This window comes from Pseudophryne corroboree, chromosome 1, assembly GCF_028390025.1.
Source record: "Pseudophryne corroboree isolate aPseCor3 chromosome 1, aPseCor3.hap2, whole genome shotgun sequence".
In the NCBI taxonomy this organism is placed as follows: domain Eukaryota; kingdom Metazoa; phylum Chordata; class Amphibia; order Anura; family Myobatrachidae; genus Pseudophryne; species Pseudophryne corroboree.
Window position 1 is genome coordinate 887,886,961 of NC_086444.1, and position 20,872 is coordinate 887,907,832.

The window sequence follows — 20,872 nt, forward strand, 5'->3', positions numbered from 1 at the left end:
ATGCAGTTATAAGCTGCCCAGTAATCGCTGAGCTTCTCTGGGTCTGTGTTGCTATTGCCTGGTAATGTTACACCAGAGGGATGGAAGCCCTGAACAATGAGGAAGGATATTTTGGCACATATATTAAGGCTAGGGAAGAACAGTCCTTCACGCTTTTTTGAATCATACTGTCTTTTTTTTTAGTTTATCAATAGTTTTTAATCAAAGTATATTATAGATTAATTGGTATAGTAATAGTCTGCGTAGTTTGCTACAGAGCCAAAGAACTTAATGTTCTTATTTAGCAGCATGACAATTATATCAAAACCATGTTGTCTACACTCATCAATGGACATCAAAATGTTTTGACTTACATTTAAACTTGGTACTCAAAACTACAAAATTTATCGACTGATACTTTCTTTTTTTTTTTTTTTTTATTCAATAGGTTTTTATTGATTTTGCTTGTAACAAATAACACAAATAAACATTACATTATACCAAAAAAAAAAGGCGACTGATGATTTCTAACGTACTTTCACAGTGATGGATCACCTGCTCCCATAGCTTGTTCTTTCTTAAGCACGCGAGACTGCCGACAATCAATAAATGTCTCTTTCCCCTGGTTAGTGCCACGTTCATTCTCTTTTCTGAGTCTATGAATCCGACCTGCCTTGTTCTGACACAGGACAGGATAATGATTTCCTTCTCAGCTCCCTGGAAAGCATCCACAGTGGACACCTGGACTGCCTTCACCTCCACTGGGTCACACTGAGCAGCACAGCTAAGCATACAGGATATCTGCATACAGAGATGATTACTTTGTTAATAACAAAAATTAAAAACACTGGCAAAGCTATAAACATTCCAAGATATGCTAAAAAATGCACTCTAAAAAAAGGAAAGAACAAAAGTTATTTTGTAACGCCACTACAGAACTACTAAATGTAGAAATCCTTTACTAAGATGGGCAGTAGGTATGGTGTAATGGTTAGCATTACTGCCTCACAGCACTAAGGTCATGAGTTCAATTCCCACTATGGCTCTGACTGTGTGGAGTTTGTATTTTCTCCCTGTGTTTGCGCGGGTTTCCTCCGAGGACTCTGGTATCCGGCCACAATCCAAAAAGATACTGGCAGGTTAATTGTCTCTAAGCAAAATGAACCCTATTGTGAATGTGTCTGCATATACATGCGCATGTGGTAGGGAATATAGACTGTAAGCTCCACTGGGGCGGGTATTGATGTGAATGGGCAAAAATTTTCTTTGTAAATCGCTGAGGGATATGTGTGCGCTATATAAATATCTGCTAGTAAATAAATAAATAATAAATACATTAATATAATCAACAAACATATTGGTTATAAAGCTATACTTCTATTTCTAAGAGGCTTACCACTTATTAACTAGGTTAAGAGTAAAGGGTCCCATACACTAGAGCGATAATGCCCGATTTAATCCGATTTCGGGCATTTGGCCCGATATATCGGATGAAATCGGGCATTTTGGAGGTGTTTCCGATCCGATGCGCGTTACCGTGATCAGATTCTCCAGATTGAATGTGCTGCACATTCAATCAGGTCTGACCTGGGGGCATGGGTGGGATCGCCCAGGAACGCCCAAGATGCATTGTATGCAAAAGGACAGAATATGATGCATCTTGGGCGATCCTGCCCCCCGGGAGGCTGCCGGGTGATCGCCTGCGACATGTGGTGGCATAAGTATACGGGGCCCTTTAGATTGGTCCTCTACAAATCCTTTTATTTCAAACTGTGCTACTCCACTTACTAGACTGTTTAATTATAGTGTAGCCATATTTATTTTGTAACCATGGGGCAGATGTACTAAACACTGGAGAGTGCTAAAGCGTAGAGAGCCTGTAACATGGCAGTTAGGAGCTGAATGGCTGATGCTTTATCTCTCTCTAAGGCTTAGTAAATACACCCCCATGACTACAGCACTAATTTGAGCGTTATCGTTTATTTTTAGGCTTATATCATCCAGTGTGTATGGGGGCAATATTGGTGACCGATGAATGATGCACGCTACCGCACGCTGTTCAGCGATCACCAATATTGAGCTGACATGCAGCTCAACCCGTCAATGTCAGGCTGAGCTGCATGGTCGGGAATGCCGGTGGTGACGTCACTGAACGTTATGATTGAATGATAATGTTCAATGTGTACGCAGTATATCGTTGAACGCTATATCGTTCAACAATGTAGTCATTCACCGCCGGCAAATCCCCATCGCGTAGTGTGTACCCGCCTTAACCTGCTAAGATTACAGAGGAGAAGAGAATAGCCAAAGTTGTGTATAGTGTAGGTGAGAGCATTGGCAGTTTGGGTAGTAGGAATTCCATAAATGGATAGGGAGGAGGATGATACAGTGAAACAGTCTACAGTCAATATGTCAACACCATATGGTCGACAGTCAATAGGTCCACAGGTACATTAGGTCGACAGGTTCAAAAGGTTGACGTGATAATGGTCGACACACATATGATGGACATGTGTTTTGGGGGGGGGGTTTCATGTTTTTATAACTTTCACTGAATTTACTATCCCTGTCACAAACTATTACCTCTAGTAACTTTGTGGTGATCAAAGTGAGCCAACGTGCCTGAAGCGGGGAAAGCAAAGGGAGCCAGTGAGGGGATGTGTGTCTACTAATTTGGGTCATATATGGTTAAACATATAAAATAACACCCAAAGATTTTAAAAAACCCAACCTGTGTCGACCATTTTCATGTCAACCTTTTTACCGTCAACCTTTTGTACAGTAGCTGTCAATGTTTTGTACTACCTTTTTACCATGTCAACAAATTGACTATCGACTATATGGTATAGACTGTACACCTTTTGACTGTCTATCTGTTAATACACACCCAATGGGTAGTGGCACAAGAAAAATACTGTGGGCTAAACGGAGAAGCCATTACCAGAAGAAAGGTGAAACACAGGTCAGAAAGAGATCAAAGGATGTGAAGGAAAATATTTTCAGAAGAGATCTGAGATGTACGAAGGGTTTGTGTTGATTGCTTTGAAGGCGTGGATGAATAATTTGAATTGGTTTTCGAAGGACATGGGGATGCAATTTAGGGAATTTCAAAGTTGTGCAGTGAATGTGAAGTAACTTATAGCAAGGATTTCAGTGCTGAACCTGAACCAAGCAGCAGTCAGTGCAGTACCGTGCTTACAAGATAAAGCATGTGATCTTCTAATACTAAAATAAGGCAGTCCAGAAATAGTATTGGGTAAGTCAACATGCAAAGAAGCAAAAATGGGATTACTGTAGTTGAGTTAAATCATTTCTCATAGTTCATTGGGTGATACTGACAACCATGGGTATAGAGGCTGTGCAGAGAGCTAACAGGAAGGTACCTTCCATATAAGGAATTTCAACTGCATCTAATCCAACGGTAAGAAGCACTGCTTTGATCCCAAGGCAATAAAGGAGGGACATATGGAAACGGAACATGCATAACTCTCTGCAAAGAGTTCTAAACCTTTCTTAAAGAAAACCAAAAGAGCAGAGACCTGTACCTTTAAGTTCCAGGACTAGAGCCAACTCAGTTGGACATAAGATACTAAAGAACTCCCTCAAGAGCAAACATCTTTGTTCATAGAGTTAAAAAATGTATAAGGCGAATGAGTACGTTTTCTTAAGTTGTGCAACTTACACTAAAACCAGTTTAGTTAAAATGTGAAGCCTTAGTCCTAAATAATTAGAACAGTATCTTTTTTTAAAACTTGAGTTTTACATCAACATTAAAAATGTGGTAATTAGTCCACCCATGGATCCAAAAGATCAGCGAGTTAAAGGTTAAAACATCGAGGAAATAGAAGTAAAAAAAATTAAAAGATGATTAAAAAGTTGATGTATATTCTATACCAGTGGTTCTCAACCGCGGTCCTCAAGTACCCCCAACAGTTCATGTTTTCCAGGTCTCCTCACAGGATTGCAAGTGAAATAATTTGCTCCACCTGTGGGTCTTTTAAAATGTGTCAGTGAGTAATGAATACACCTGTGCACCAGCTAGGTGACCTGGAAAACATGAACTGTTGGGTGTACTTGAGGACCGAGGTTGAGAACCACGGTTCTATACCACTTTCCAATACACTGTATATTTAGAGGAAACCCCAACGTCAGGTATAATGCTTTCAATTCCATGAACTTAATGTTACAGATCATATTACATGGTACCCCTGTTACAAATAGGAGTTGTGCTAATTTCGATTACACAGTAAAAACACAAAAATAATGATGCTCTGCTGTCTGTACTTTGCCTCGCATATATTAGCTCACATTCCAAACTGTGCTAGTGAAACTAGATCACATTTATCCTAATTTAAATCATTCCATTGGACGCATGGTATATAGCGAAATGCCAATACGCATTTCACTACTTAACTACTTTGCCAAACCAAGAAACAGTGGAAAGACTGGGATAATTGAACTTATCGCCACATGTCTGGAGTGAATTCTCCAATTGTTAAGGCATGATAGATCCTTGAGTGATACAGGAATCTTTTATTAAAATATACTGCATCACAACTCTATACAAGAATGGTGCTGTACCAAAAAATATGAAAACCCGAAAGGGTCTTCCCTTATGCAAGAAAGTGCATAGATTTCTTCCACCTTTCCAGTTTTAGATATAAAAAAATAAAAAAAACAACAGCACATGATAAAGCTCACTCGCAGGTGAGTGTTGGTGCTGGTTCTCCACCTCACATTCTGTGCTCAGGTATCCATTTTGGACTTGGCACAGGGCAATTTGGAGTAACATGTGAAGCAGGCTAAAATCTTTGCCAATATCCCTTCCTGCAGACTGAGTCGTAGATGTACTCTTTTTTTCCCCAGAGGGAGACGTAGGATAGAAAAGAAATCAGGCTGCACAACCCAGGAGAATGTGAAGTAGGCCAAGACACAGGAAAGAGACAGGGAAAAGCACACACACAAAATAAAAAATACAGCACGCCAAAACACCTCATCACTACTTCCCTGAAAATAAGAGGGCAGAAGGGAAGCAAAATCAGCTTCAGCTGCTGGCTGCTATCTGAAAGTATCAGTTATTCCTGTTCTGGTGAGCTTGCCAAGCAGCAGGACACATTAGGGAGGAAGTCTGAAGTGGATGGAACCTCCTTCAGGACCAAGCACAGTGAGATGGCAGCCACCCAAAGGCAGCTGTCCATGGTACCATTGACTGTGGGATGGGCAGAATTGTAATCTGAAAATAAATCTGTTTTAAACTATGAATAAACAGCACAAAGAGTCAGGAAGCACTGAATCTAAACTAAGTTTCCTAGGCAGCCATCAGGGTAGAGATGGGAGGGTCCTTAAAGTACCCAGCTCTCCTTCACCACCAACTATATTACATGGAGTTCTCCAGTGTCCCCCAGTGGATGCCTGATAAAAACATATATAAAGAACTTAAAAGCGATTCTGATCCTTTAGACAACAGTGTCTTTCCTAATAGATTTACCTTTGAAGCTCCGAGACATTTAAAAATAAAAGAGGATTTATGTCTTACCTTGGTAAATCCTTTTCTTTGAGTCCATAGGGGGCACAGGAGAAGCTTAATGCTGGGGCATAGGCTGGCTGGGAGCAGGCTGGCACCAAAAGGGTTACTTAAAAGTACCCAGCAGGTCTCGTCTCCCTTGTCCCCTATACCCCATCCCGCCACTTTTATCAGCAAGCCCAAGGAAGGAAAGGAAGAAAGAACACCACACACAGAGAGACACTGCGAAGATGGTTGGCCACACAGTAACTCAGATCCGCAGGACAGGTGCGTCAGGGAGGGCGTCCTGTGCCCCCTATGGACTCAAAGAAAAGGATTTACCAAGGTAAGATTTTAATCCTCTTTTCTTTTTCGTCCACTAGTGGGCACAGGAGAAGCTTAATGCTGGGACGTCCCAAAGCTGGCCCCTCAAAGGACGGGGACGCTCCTGGACTGCGCTTAGGACCCTACATCCGAAGGAAACGTCATCTGATGCACAGGTGTCGAACGCATAGCACTTAATGAAGGTCTGGGCAGAGGACCATGTAGGAGCTTTACAAGGCTGCCCGGACGAAGCCCCACGAGAGGCAGTCCAGGAAGCTCCCACAGCACGTGTGGAATGAGCTTTGACCTCAGAGGTGGAGGAAGGCTCGCAGCTGTATAGGCGTGTTGAATGGTCAACAGAAGCCATCTGGCCAAGGCCTGTTTGGAGCCGGCCACTCCCGTTTGTGGGAATCCAGTAACACAAACAGCGAGTCCGAGCGTCGTATACCCTTGGTTTTGGCCACATAGATGCGAACAGCGCGGACTACATCTAAGGAAGCATCCTCAGGAGGAGCCACTCTTAAGGCCGGCACCACGATTTCTTGATTCAGATGGAATCTAGAAACCACTTTAGGAAGAAAACCTGTCTGAGTGCGAAGGACTGCCCTGCCTGAGTGAAACACCAGGTAGGGCAAGCGCCAAGATAAGGCACTGAGATCAGAAACTCTTAGAGCCGAAGAGATAGCCAAAAGGAACAAGTTCTTCCGTACGAAATGCCCTGAAGACCAGGGAAAGGTCCCACAGAGCTACCGGAGGATTGAATGGCGGCTACACATGAAGCACACCCTGAAGGAATGTTTTGACATCTGGAATGCTCGCAAATTGTTTTTGAAACAGCACAGATATCGCCAAGACCTGGACCTTCAAGGACGACAACTGGAGTCCCAGATCTAAACTTGACTGGAGAAAGGCCAAAAGTTGAGGCAAGCTAAAAGACCGTGGGCTGAAGTGACGATTCGCGCACCAGGAAAAGTATGCCTTCCAGATGCGATGATAGACCCTGGCAGACAATGCTTTCCTGGCATTAAGCATAGTTTTGATGACAGTCCGGGAAAACCATTTTTGTATTAGGACGAATGGCTCAATAGCCTCGCCGGCAATGCGAGGCGAACTGGGTCTGGATGTACACAGGGTCCCTGTAACAGAAGGTCCGGGCGAACCAGAAGACGCCACGGGGCATCTATGGACAGATTGAGAAGATCCGCATACCACGGGCAACGCGGCCAATCTGGAACCACTGGTATCATCATGCCACCCTGTTGCTTGAATTTTCGGAGCAGTCGGAGAATCATGGAAATCATGGGAAAGGCATACACCAGGGGAAACGACCAATTGGCTGTTAGGGCGTCCACCAGGAATGCTTGAGGATCTCAGGGTGCGAGAGCCGAACCGGCTGACCTGCCTGTTGTGGCGGGATGCCATGAGGTTTATGTCTGGCATTCCTCACCAAGACACCAACTGGTCGAACACCTCCGGGTGGAGTTTCCACTCTACTGAGTGAGCGTCCTGTTGATTTAAGAAGTCCGCTTCCCAGTTGAGTGCCCCTGGAATGAACACCGCTGACAGCGACGGAAGATTTTGCTCGACCCACAGGAAAATCTTGGTTACCTCTTGCATTGCCCCTCGACTTCGAGTGCCGCCCTGGAGGTTGATGTATGCCACCGTCGTCGCGTTGTCCGACTGGACTTTGACAGGCCACCCATGGAGGAGGGATTGAGCTGAATGTAGTGTGTTTAGAATTGCTCTAAATTAAAATAGGATGTGCAGCTGGTAATTACACAGGACAGGGTGTTCATCCAAAACCCCCAAAGCATAGAAAAAAATATAAAAAGCTGTGTAATTCACCTGCGCTTCCTATTTAAACATGTGTTGTGCACCCAGGTGGAGGGATTAACACAATAGGTTGAACCACAACCAAACACAAACAAAATACTGAACTTAATTGGTCACAGCATAGATTCGAGTATATTCAGTTATCTGGTATTCCTCCAAGTTCCTTTTTGGAGGAGAAATTTATGGATGTGGTCCTTTCAGTAACCTTTATCTAAAACACAAAAATGTCTTGCACACCGTTTCAGGTGTGGGAAAGGCACAGAAAAGAGAGAAACAATAGTGCAGTAACTTCAAAACAACAGCAGGGTTTCTTTTGTGATGTATTGCAATCTGGGGAGGAGGAATTGGATAGGACTGACCTGTTGCAGAGGCACCAGGCGGTACTGGATCCGGTGGAGATACATGTGGCGTAGCAAAGCGCCAGTTGCGCCATAACCTGTGTGAGGGTGGTCGCCCAAGCCAGTTCCTGTATGACAGGTGCAGTTGCCGGATCAGCTCGTGGCGGAGCTCCCACACATGCAGTGCATAGGTCCGCAGAATCCTGTGAAGAGAGAATATTACAGCACACACGACAAGTGGGAGGCTCAGGTGTAACAAGCTTTTTGCCTCTGGATGACATTCTTACAATGAGACAGAGACACACGTGTACTAATCAAGGATGACAATGAGTGAGGACTAAACACCACGTAAATTACTCAGTTAGCTAGGCCGGTCACTGGGGCACCCCCTGCAGACTTAGGCTCTGCATAAGGGATGTGAAGCCAACCACATGTACTGCAGTAGCACACCCACAAACACTTAGCCACACGATGCTTGAAATAAAACAAGAAAATGGGCCAAGATACTCAACTGTCCTCCAGTGGGGTACAGGGGAGAATATGGCCAGACCTTCCTCTCACAGCAACTCCCAGCCATCATGTGAGCTAAAATGGCTGCTCAGCGTTTTCTCGGAGGGATTGTGAGAGCGGGGAGGAGGAACAGCCCTGGGGCAGACCCTGAGCAAAGCTACCAGTGAGCCCTAGGGCTGCAGGCTGGGCACCCTCCGCCTCAGATGATGGACCCCAGGGATCTTGCCCACCTGCCCTGCAGCTATTACCCTGGTGGTCTAGTGGAATAAGGCACAGTGCACCTGGGCCCCCACTCATCTGCCCTCCCGCTGTCTCCGTTCAGCGGGAAGGGATCACCGCTCGTCATGGCTCCCTGAACACAGGGAGCCGTTCAACTTAACCTCTAGGTCCGGACACGGCTGTGGGAGGAGGATGAGTGCTGCCTGGCTGTCCCGCGGCGGAAGACCCCGGCCCAGTTACCGGCGCTGCCGCCCGCGGACTCTGGGTGTTGGAGCGGGCATGCTGGGCGCTAAGTGCGCCATCATCCCGCTCTCTTCGCTGTGGCTGCAGCGCTATGTTAATTAAAAAAAAGTAACCTAGCTGTTTAGAAACAGCTCCTAGTGAGAGGTGCTGTGTTCCTGCCTTGGTACCAAAAACTGGCTGGCCCGGGGACCGGGGTGGGGTATAGGGGACAAGGCCTGATGGGTACTTTTAAGTAACCATTTTAGTGCCAGCCTGCTCCCAGCCAGCCTATACCCCAGCATTAAGCTTCTCCTGTGCCCCCTAGTGGACAAAAAAGAAATAAAGTATTTTAAGTATTCCTCTTTTCAGGCTTTTACTACATTTCTAGAAACACACCTTATTCATCTGAGACTTATAGAGGGTTATTACACCAATCATGGATCCCTGCATCCCACTTGCTATCAGAGACTGGATAAGCTTCACTGTAAAGTTGGCTTCCTCTACATTATGGAAGCTGTTGTTTCCTTGCACCTAAATACAAGTCAAGGCGAAAAATGTATTATTGAAAACTAATGAAACTAAACAGAATAAAATGTGCATTCTTATTAAAATGCCCAATATATATATATCTTGCCCGCCCCTTTATATGCCCCAATTTATAAAGTAACATTTTTATAAGGTACTTTTATTAAACTGGATCCTATAAAAGCATATTAAACCTCAACACATATGTATTCAATTGTTTGAAAAGTCAGTTTGGTGTGTGTTTTTTCCTATCTAATAAACAGGAAAAAACAGACACCCAACCGTTTTTTCAAACAATTGAATATCACCCATGAAATCTAGAATAAAAATATTAGCATGCAACAGCTTTAGTACTGTACATCTTCACATACTGTCACTGAAACAAGCATTTCACAAAGTAACTGAATGTACTATGCCCTATTTAATTTGGGGTCATCTGATGAAATATACAGTGGGGTTTGAAAGTTTGGGCACCCCAGGCAAAAATTCATTTTAATGTGCAAAAAGAAGCCAAGGAAAGATTGGAAAATCTCCAAAAGGCATCAAATTACAGATTAGACATTCTTATAACATGTCAAAAAAAGTTTGATTTTATTTCCATCATTTACACTTTCAAAAGAAACGAAAACAAAAAATGGCGTCTGCAAAAGTTTGGGCACCCTGCAGAGTTAATACCTTGTACTGCACCCTTTGGCAAGTATCACAGCTTGTAAACGCTTTTTGTAGCCAGCCAAGAGTCTTTCAATTCTTGTTCGAGGTATCTTCGCCCATTCTTCCTTACAATAGTCTTCCAGTTCTTTGAGATTCCTGGGCTGTCTGTGACGCACTGCTCTTTTAAGGTCTATCCATAGATTTTCAATTATGTTGAGGTCAGGAGATTGTGAAGGTCATGGCAAAACCTTCAGTTTACGCCTCTTGATGTAATCCACCGTGGATTTTGAGGTGTGTTTAGGATCATTATCCATTTGTAGAAGCCAGCCTCTCTTTAACTTCATCTTTTTCACAGATGGCATCAAGTTAGCGTCCAAAATTTGCTGGAATCTTATTGAATCCATTTTTCCTTCTACTCGTGAAATGTTCCCTGTGCCACTGGCTGCAATACAACCCCAAAGCATGATTGATCCACCCCCATGCTTAACAGTTGGACAGAGGTTCTTTTCATTAAATTCTGTGCCCGTACCTTTGCTCATTCCGGCCAAAGACACATGTCTGACGTTTTAGACACGTCTGGCAGCCTCCAGGTTCATTTTGACGGTGAGCTGCTCCACTGTAGTGTGTCGGTCGGCCCTCACGCACCTTCGTAGCTGACATTCACCTCTCACATCAATGGCACGTGGTGCTTCACAGTTTACACGTCTGTTATTCGTAATGGTGCCATTTGTCCAGTCATGATACACTTTCACCACAGCAGAACGCAAACAGTTCACAAGCTGCGCTGTTTCAGAAGTACTGCCACCCTGTGGCAGAGGCCGTCTGTGTTGCGGTCTCTGCCTTCGGTGGGCCACGGGCTCCGGCGTCTGGCTGGCGCGGCTCCCGGCGGTTCTCCAGGGCATGGGCGCCGCCATGACACCCGGCATCACGTGGCGGGAGATTCAAAGTCAGACGCCGGACAGAGCCTCAGCGCCTGAGTATCGTCTTTCCCTGACGTGGATGCCAGCGCTCTTGTTCCCGGCAAGGATCTCTGAAGTTGTACTCCAGTGTCTCCGGCATTTCTAGGTGCCAGTTCGCTGCACCGGTTCCAGTGTATTCAGCGGCCGGTGTATCTCTCTGCGGTCCAGTCACCAGTGCTCCTAGGAATCAGCGTGGGCTGCGGGCCCTAAATCACCGTTCTCAAGTTCTACGAATCACCAGCATCTTAAACCCCTGCACCTCAGTTCTTCACATCATCAGCGTCTCACTCACCGTTCTCAAGTTCTACAAATTAACAGCGTCTTAAACCCTTGCACTTCAGTTCTTCACATCATCAGCGTCTCAGTCACCGTTCTCAAGTACTACAAATTAACAGCGTCTTAAACCCTTGCACTTCAGTTCTTCACATCATCAGCGTCTCAGTCACCGTTCTCAAGTACTACAAATTAACAGCGTCCTAATCCCTTGCACTTCAGTTCTTCACATCATCAGCGTCTCAGTCACCGTTCTCAAGTTCTACAAATTAACAGCGTCCTAAACCCCTGCACTTCAGTTCTTCACATCATCAGCGTCTCAGTCACCGTTCTCAAGTTCTACAAATTAACAGCGTCTTAAACCACTGCATTTAACTTCTACTAATCATCAGCGTCCTAAACCCCTGCACTTAAATTCTTCAGATTACCAGTGCCTTAATCTCCGCTATCAGTGACTTTTAAACATCACCCACAGTTCCTTCAGTCACCAGCATCTCTAACATTGCTCACAAAACCCTTCAATGGGTCTGGACATTCCTTTATAAGTTCCTTTATGACATATGACTTTAAGTTGTTCTTTTCTTACAATAAAGCTCTTCAATATTTCACCAAACCTTACTGTCAGCGTCCTGTATGAGGAAATCCTATATTAGGCCACCCCTGTTCCGGCTCAGTTGTGGTTCCTCTTCCCAACCATCGGAAGAATCCCCGAGTCCACGACACCCTCAGTCTAGGCCAGTGACAGTATACTCAGGCCACATGGACCCGGGGAATCGGAACCCAGAGGCAAGCACCATGCAGGACCTGGTTTCCAGAGTACAGAGTCAGGAAGCAGCACAGAATCAGGTGATGTATTATCTCCAGGAATTATCTGGCCGGCTGGATCAAATCCAGATTTCTCTGGCCTCAGTGGTTCCGGCTCCAGTTCCAGTATCTGCTCCAGTGGTTGTCTCTAGCAATGTTCCGTCCTTGTCTGGAACCAGGTCACGCCTTCAGCTTCCCACTCCTCCTCGTTATAACGGGAATCCAAAGAATTGCCGTGGTTTCCTCAATCAGTGTGAAGTACATTTCGAACTCTCACATAACTTCCCTACTGATCGGTCTAAAGTGGCATACATTATCTCTTTGCTTGAGGGTTCAGCGTTGGAGTGGGTGTCACCGTTGTGGGAGCGATCAGATCCGTTAGTTTCTAGTTATACCAACTTCATCACGTCATTCTGAAGGATCTTTGATGAGCCCGGTAGGACGACCGCTGCCTCTGCTGACTTGCTCCGAGTTCGACAAGGCTCTCGTACAGTGGGACAGTATGTGATTCACTTTCAAACTATAGCTTCAGAACTGTGCTGGAATAATGATGCCCTTCGGGCTGCTTTTTGGAACGGGCTCTCGGATCGTTTAAAGGACGAGTTGATCACTAGAGATCTGCCAGAATCCTTGGAACAGTTGAGCTCACTCTGTGTAAAGGTGGATCTTCGCATGCAGGAACGAGGTGGAGAACGTAGTCGGTCAGACCGGTCAAGATTCCGATTTCTTCCATCTAAGCAAACAGTTATTTCAAGTCCAGACGAACCCATGCAGATTAATCGGTCTTGGCTGTCCCCAGAAGAACATCAGCGTCGTCGTGAGGGTAGACTCTGCCTCTACTGTGGAGCGGCGGATCATTTCCTCAAGTTCTATTTTAACCTCATTGGTCCACAGAACTTTATTCCAAAATGCATCAGGCTTGTCTATATGTTCATTTGCAAACTTCAAACGCTGATTTTTGTGGTGAGGACGTAGAAGAGGTTTTCTTCTGATGACTCTTCCATGAAGACCATATTTGTACAAGTATCTCTTTATAGTGGAATAGTGTACCACAACTCCAGTGTCTGCCAGATCTTCCTGGAGGGATCATGCAGTAAAACGTGGATTTTGACTTGCTTTTCTCACAATCCTGCGAGCTGTTCTGTCTGATATTTTTCTTGGTCTTCCAGATTTAGCTTTAACTTCCACTGTTCCTGATGACTGCCATTTCTTAATTACATTCCGAACAGAGGATATGGGCATCTGATAACGCTTTGCTATCTTCTTATAGCCTTCTCCTGCTTTGTGAGCGTCAATTATTCTCAGTTTCAGTGTTCTACACAACTGCTTAGAGGAACCCATGGTGCTGATTGTTTGAGCAAGGTCAGATGAGTCTGGGCTTTTAAAACCTTTGAGATTGACATCACCTGGTCTTTCCAGACGATGATTGAGAACAATCCATGACACTGCCAGGTCTCAGCTGTCCAAAATGGGGCAGTACAAGGTATTAACTCTGCAGGGTGCCCAAACTTTTGCAGATGCCATTTTTTTTTCTGTTCTTTTGAAAGTGTAAATGATGGAAATAAAATCAAACTTTTTTTGACATGTTATAAGAATGTCTAATCTGTAATTTGATGCCTTTTGGAGATTTTTCCATCTTTCCTTGGCTTCCTTTTGCACATTAAAATAAATTTTTGCCTGGGGTGCCCAAACTTTCAAACCCCACTGTACACGGCAGAATCACATTATTATGACCACCAGCTACTAGCCAGAGTAACCACAGTGTGCAGCACAGACAGCAACTAGATGGGTTGAACTGTCGTTTTAGACACATGTCTGGCAGCCTCCAGGTTCATTTTGACGGTGAGCTGCTCCACTGTAGTGTGTCGGTCGGCCCTCACGCACCTTCATAGCTGACATTCACCTCTCACATCAATGGCACGTGGTGCTTCACAGTTTACACGTCTGTTATTCGTAATGGTGCCATTTGTCCAGCCATGATACACTTTCACCACGCAGAATGCAAACAGTTCACAAACTGCGCTGTTTCAGAAGTACTGCCACCCTTGGCCCAAAAGCTGATAATCCCCCCTTTATGCAACTCTGATAAATTGCCCCTATTACCCATGGCAGTAACGAGTGATATTGGTGCAGACGGCAATCACACACCTTATATACCCACCAAACCAGCATACGACACGTGACATGCTTCATGGGCTGCCAACATCAAATGTAGAGGTGGTCATAATAATGTGACTCAACTGTGTATATGTTCCTAGTATGTGTACAGAGCAAAGATGTAATACAGTACATCTACTCTCATACTGTACTTACAATTTCTGTACTTGAAGAAGACTGAATATGTACAAACATAATGATTAGAAATAAAACTGTATCACAACATACAACTATTTAAGAATGTACCTGTTCTGTGCCATTGGCATTATAAAAGCATATAGTGGGTAACCAGTCTAAGAGAGGTTTCCGGTCTTCACCTGATACTCCATTTAAAAGATGACCTTCATAAAACAGTTCATTAGCAATAGCGCTAATAGCAGGATGACAGCGATACTGAGTTCTTAACATAACTGTTGGATGACCCTGGAGATCATAGAAATAAAAGTAAATATTTGTTGAATTTGTAGAACCTTAAACTATATAATTACTCTGGAGGTTTGTCCCATCTCCCACATTCATGTGCAGTGAGAGCCAGGATGTGTGCCATCCCTCTACCTAAGCCTACTACGAGGGAGATGGGACAAACCTTAGCAAGAGAGGAGGACGGTGCAGAGTGGGGGTGGGGCGGAACGGAGCTGTGGAAAAAGGGGGTTGGGGTGGAACAGGACAGGGGTGGGGGAAGCTGTATGGGGCCAGGAGAGGATGGACCCTTGTGACCAGAAACCCTTTCCTGGTATTTAAATAATTTCTTAAATTATGCAACACAAATCTGAAAATACAGGCATATCTTGTTGGATTGTGAAGAAAAGTTAAAACTAGCACTTAAAGTGTCAGTGAGTTGCAAAGCAAATTTTCATTAATTAAATTAGAATATAAAAATGCATAATAACATATGTTTCAAACCAAACCAAAGATCTACTGACTATGTGGCTGTCGCCTACCAAACCAGATTTGATTATAGAGGAGCTGTGCTGTCCAAATATTTATATCATAATTACATGTTTGTAAGACAAATACTATTCAATAAAGCAATGCCAATCAGCACAGTCTTGCTGAAAACCTGAGAGCTTCGGCCAACAGTCAGCCAGCCAGAGTGCTCTGAGAAACAGCAGAGGTGTGTTAGGGTGTGTACACATGGTGAGATCCTTGCTATGCCCGATTTTCACTTGCAATTTCCCTTGAACTCCCCGGAGCCCAGCACCACCGATTTTGACTAACTTTTCTTGAGATATGGACTATGTGTGCTTACGATTTTGGCTTATGTGAGATGTCATTGACATGTGAGATGAACTAGATAGTACACCGATCTAGCAAGGATTGACTTGCCTGCACAGTCTATCTTTTCTTTCGATGCCGACCTGGCGGGACTGCGCATTGGGATCGAATCGGGATCGTAAGGTGACTTTCACCTTGTGATCTGCACTAACTTTTCCTGCAATTTTCACTGTATAGTCAAAATCGAAAAAATAAAATATTTCACCGTGTGTACACACCCTTACTCACGAGTCCTAGCATTATTGGTCAGTCATGCAGTACAATCAATGAAAAACTACCTCTTTTTTGGGGGGACCAGAACAGCTGACAGAGACACTTTTAGGGGATAATATGAACTACAACCTAGTAAAAAGTTGGCAGGGCAGCTTTAAAAACATCAAAAAGCAAACAGCAGCCATTACTATAAAGGGTGTTGTAGAAAGTAAGTGAAAGCAAAGAGAAAATAACCAGTAGATTATTAATAGCATGTTTCCCCTATCCCACCACCATGTATGTTCTACAAAGAATGCAGGGAGAATAAAATGCGAAACATAACAGACAGACAATTCATATACTGTATAATAAACAATGATTATACCATTAAGCAAAGTCGACTGAAAAGTGTTTGTTCCAATCCATATTCATGTGCAAACTCAGAGCCCTGGATAGTGGGAGACAGTTGCTTGGGATCCCCAACCAAGATCAGCTTTTCACACTGAAATCTGCATGGGTCAGAAAGGATTTATATACACCTCATTATTTAATTCAAATATACTTTCAATTTCAGTGAATCTGCAAAAAGTAGGGACCCCAGTTTTATACAGTTAATCTGTTTAGGTATAGCCATGAAGGTAATGTCACTCCTCGTTGGCATCTTTGCCTTCTACAAGAAATATAGTTTCATTATTATTAGGAATGGTATCTGTCTGTACTCCTGCTTCTCTGCATAGGAGTGTAGCAACTTTCTTGTTTAACTGTGGCTATACCCTGTACATTGCCAATTGCCTTTAATAATATGTATTGGGAAAAAAATAATGAAACTTATGAAAGAGAATACACCAAAATAAATGACAGCTTTTTTATGCCTGCTTAAGCAGTCAATTAAAGGAAATTGCAACATATGGTAAGATGTGCAAGTAAATAATGTCAAACCATAAAGTAGAGGTTGGTTCTGCAGACCATTAGAGAGACTTCCCCTTGAATGTACAAGCCAATATTTCCCTGCTCCAGTGCTTAGGGAACTTTAACAGTGCATGTTTTCCTTATCTCCTTGATGGGGCACAAATACATTCATTACGGACTGACACGTTTAAAACAATTCTACAGGTGGTGCTAATTATTAACTTGTGATTCTGTAAGGAAACCTTGAAAACATGCAGTTATTCGGGTTCCAGGGAGTTGTAGTTGGAAAAAACTTATGACAAATTTTTGATTTTTCAAGAGGAGTCAAATTACAGTTTAAGAAACGACTGTATATGTGAAAATAAGTAGACAGTTTCATCCCTTCCCATAAGTCCACTATATCAGCCAATTGGCATAAGCTACAATAATACCTACACTACTGTACTGTGTCTAGGACTAAAAATGTGATGAATTGCACAAAAGCGCAAAATTAAGAATAAACCAATTCTGTCAATGGGGCATTACCTGGCAATAGGAAGCAAAGAGGCTGGCTCGGTCATTTGGCTGCATTCATCGAGAATCACAACCGGGAATTTCAGGCTGCTTAAACAAGCAAAAGGACATGCTGCACATGTTGCACCAACCACACGTACCTTGAATTAAGCATAGGAGGGGCTTTTGAGAAAAGAAATAATCTTTTTATACTGATTATACAAAGAGTTACTGCTAGTTTGTGGCAAATAAAGGGATCTCTTACAGCCCCCGTTCTATCCATATCTCTAAATCCATCTGGGGAACACTGGTATACCTCGGCTGTGTAGAGGAGCAGGCACAAATTTTAAAGTAAGCTTGTTTTTTTCCCATTTACATCCCATTAGGTCAATGGATCCAGTGGAAATAATTTTTAACTAGATAAACCTATAGCAGAGATAAAAGAGAACCCATAAATAGAACACTACAAAAGAGTGAACAGAACAGAGTTAAAGGGGATAAAGAAAGTATCTAAAGTTGCAGAATATTAATATAGCCTTGTAGCTTTGTAATATAGCCTGCTTGTTCCCAAATAGTTCAAGCTAAAATAACCAAATGTAACATACAGTACAAAGCGCTAGTGCAGCCAGAAAAAAAATAAAACAGATGAACCACTTCGTAAAAATATATCTAAACATTTAATTACATAAAAGCAAAATAATAAATGTAGCAAAACGCAGTGTTGAGATCTCACAGATAAACCAGGAAGCAAATAAAACGAACATCCAGAACTAGGACAAGTGAACATGGAAAACCTCAAAGGAAGTGGCTAAATCGGAAAAGTAGGTGAAGTTTGCTGAAAAACAGAGCTGAAACGGGAAAATCAAAAGAGAGACCAAGGTCTTATTTCGTGCCATGCTGGAGAAGACTAAATGCATGAAAAACAAAATCCAAAGAGTGGACCAATGTACCCAGGCCCAATTCAAGTGCCTGTGAAATCACAGAAACATGATTACAGGCCATGTTTCGAAAAAACAGCCTTGACTGAATAGGCGACCACAGTCCGTACGACCACAGCACTGCCAAGGCATCCATTGGGAATGAAAGCTGAACCCAGTATTGAACCACTGAAGGGTGTAACTGAGACTTTAACATGTGGATCCAACTTGCCCATAGTCCAGAGAAAAACCACCATCAGGAAAGAATGGCATACAGGAAGAGAAGACAGCGTTACAGTAAACTACTCAGACGTAAACTGCCAGGACATCCCGATTTCACCCAGAGGAACCACATCTTACCGTACTTGCCAAAAGGAATGGAATACCCCATATGGGTCAAGTATGCTGCAGTCATAGCTTTGTCCTATGGAACTCCATAAATACTGTAACTGAAGAGGGAGTAAGCTCATAGTAGCGCTTCTAGCAACCTCCTATTAACACTAGAATGTAAAGAGGCCCCTGCAGGTAAACCTGCAAGGGCCACGGATATGGCAGGTGAATGTCCTTGGTCAGCAATCCTCAACCATGATCCAAGTTCAAGATGGTTCATTCCCAACTAAATGGGAAGAGACCTTGGCTGAAACAGCATCATCACAGTCACCACCAGGGGGCCGACGAGTCATAGGAGAAAAGCTTGTCAACAGTGCAAGAATAATTTGAAAATGCTACCAGAATCTGAACCAGATAGAGAAGCCACAGAGTGGAAACTCTGCTCTTCACCTCTGCAAAACAGATTAACAATGCCCCCATCATAGCATGCAATGAAGAAGGAACATTGCAGAAATCCAGGTGAAATCCAGTGAAGGGACAACATTGATGGGCTCCCTGACCTGTAGTAAACTCACCACCACAGGACACACAGCAAAGTTATTCAGCTCCAACGGCACGCCCTGGATCACAAAACAATTTGACCAGGTGTACCTTCGTTCCTAGACGCATGTACCATACGAGACATCCTATCTTCAACTTTCATCTGGACAGATAGCAGGTATGTTGAACTTGGAACATATTCAGTGACTAAAAGCAGTACTTAATTACAATTAAATATGGAAAGACTCAGAACTACACCAACCAAAGAAAGTCCAGACTCAACATTAGAAAAATGAGGACAAGTACCGCAACGGAACACTGAAGCTAGAAGGCATTACACATTAAAGTAAAATAGGTAGAGTACTGTATTGTGATACAGTACCTGATTCCATTATGTATGCAATTTCAGTGTTTTACGAAACAGAGTGATTATCAGAAGACTTTTGCGATGTCACTTGCAGTGAGGATTTATGCAGGCCTGTCAAGGCCATTTTCGGGGGGTTGGGGGGGGGGGGGGGGGGGCTTGGTTCTGCCTTCAGCTGCGATCATGTACATAGAGAAACACGGTGCCAGCGTAACTACTACCATAGCCAGTCTGCATGACCATAGACTCACCCAGGGAGTCGATGTTCCTCTTTTCTGCGTTGATGCTCTGTATGTGTACAGTTGCTGAGGACATTGTGATGGCATCTCTGTTCTTTTCTGGGCAGCTGATTCACTTGCAATAATTAGCATACAAAACGAAATCAGGCCCAGAGTTCTGGAGTTGGTATCAACTAATTAAAATGGAGAAAGTACACTGGCAGGATAAATTAGCTGATGAAAGTGTCAGCACCCCACAACAAAAGTGGAGAGAGTACAATCACATCTCATTTGCTAAGTAGGTAGAAGGTGTGTACACACTACATATATACATACACACACAACGCAAAATAACACTTTCGGTAAGGAAAATTTACTCAAAGTAGTGGAGAGAATACCATGTTAAAATAAAGTAACCCATAAAGCAATACTCAACATATGTACAGAGCCCCATGACTGTACGTAATATTAGTATAGAGTACAAAACATATGTCAGTAAGACAGTACTGAGGACTATCAGTAGATGGAAATAATATTGTGAACTAACATATTACTGTATCAATACAAAGAATATGGCTAGAGCAGAGCAACGTAAGCCCATAGCTTATGAGGTGGAAACCCTTATAAAAGATGGAAGCATAACACATTAGCTTGCCTGTCACTGTAAATGGCGGAACATAGGAGCCATGAAGTGAGTACTCAATCTAGACCAGGAGAGTAACAGGATATAACACGAGAACCTTGGAAAGCAGTATCTTGCCAAATATTGCTGCAAGCCCCATCTCAATCACAGTAAGCAAGACCGTTTGTGTACAGTGCCCAGAGGTGTGTAACCAGAGACCAGTGAGGTAAGGTGAGGTCAATGACTGGGTGGGAGGCACTGGATAGTATTAGAGCCAGATTTAGAAACACACATATGATTTGGTAGTGAGCTTTGACTATAAAAATAATTACAATAATACAAAGATGATATGAAAAATTATACAGAGATCATTTTTATATGTTACATATATTTTATAGTCAAAACTCTGGAGTGTACTGGAGTATGACAGGTGAGGCTCTACCTCCCCTGCCTAACCTGACCCCACTTCCAGCAGCATGGAAATTATTGGAGGGGCCTTAGGGTCTATCTGATTGACAAACCCCTCGCCCGACCTTCCCCCCCCTGGGAAATATCACCCTGTACTCCACAGTTACTGAGATATAAGTAAATAACAATTCAGCTGCAGCTGCCCACTCCTGTGAGGCACAAAAGAATGGATTTCCTGTGGATCCTGTGGCCTGATGGGATGCAGTAAGGGTCGAGCAAGTTTTCAAAAAAGTTCAGTATGGTGTCCT

At 43.5% G+C, this 20,872-nt stretch overlaps 1 protein-coding gene across 6 annotated transcripts in view; it reads right to left on the minus strand.

Moving 5' to 3' along the window:
• ZGRF1 (zinc finger GRF-type containing 1) overlaps window positions 1-20,872 on the minus strand; it is a 363,865-nt gene that overhangs the window by 15,656 nt on the left and 327,337 nt on the right. For 5 of the 6 annotated variants that reach the window (XM_063920146.1, XM_063920145.1, XM_063920142.1 and 2 more), the window contains exons 22-26: window positions 17,199-17,326; window positions 16,150-16,273; window positions 14,544-14,720; window positions 9,325-9,459; window positions 516-780 (exon numbers count right to left, since the gene is read on the minus strand). In XM_063920146.1, coding sequence (XP_063776216.1) covers window positions 516-780; window positions 9,325-9,459; window positions 14,544-14,720; window positions 16,150-16,273; window positions 17,199-17,326 — 829 coding nt within the window. Of the gene's footprint in view, window positions 1-515; window positions 781-9,324; window positions 9,460-14,543; window positions 14,721-16,149; window positions 16,274-17,198; window positions 17,327-20,872 lie in introns of those variants that run through there. The other variant, XM_063920147.1, reaches the window with a different exon arrangement.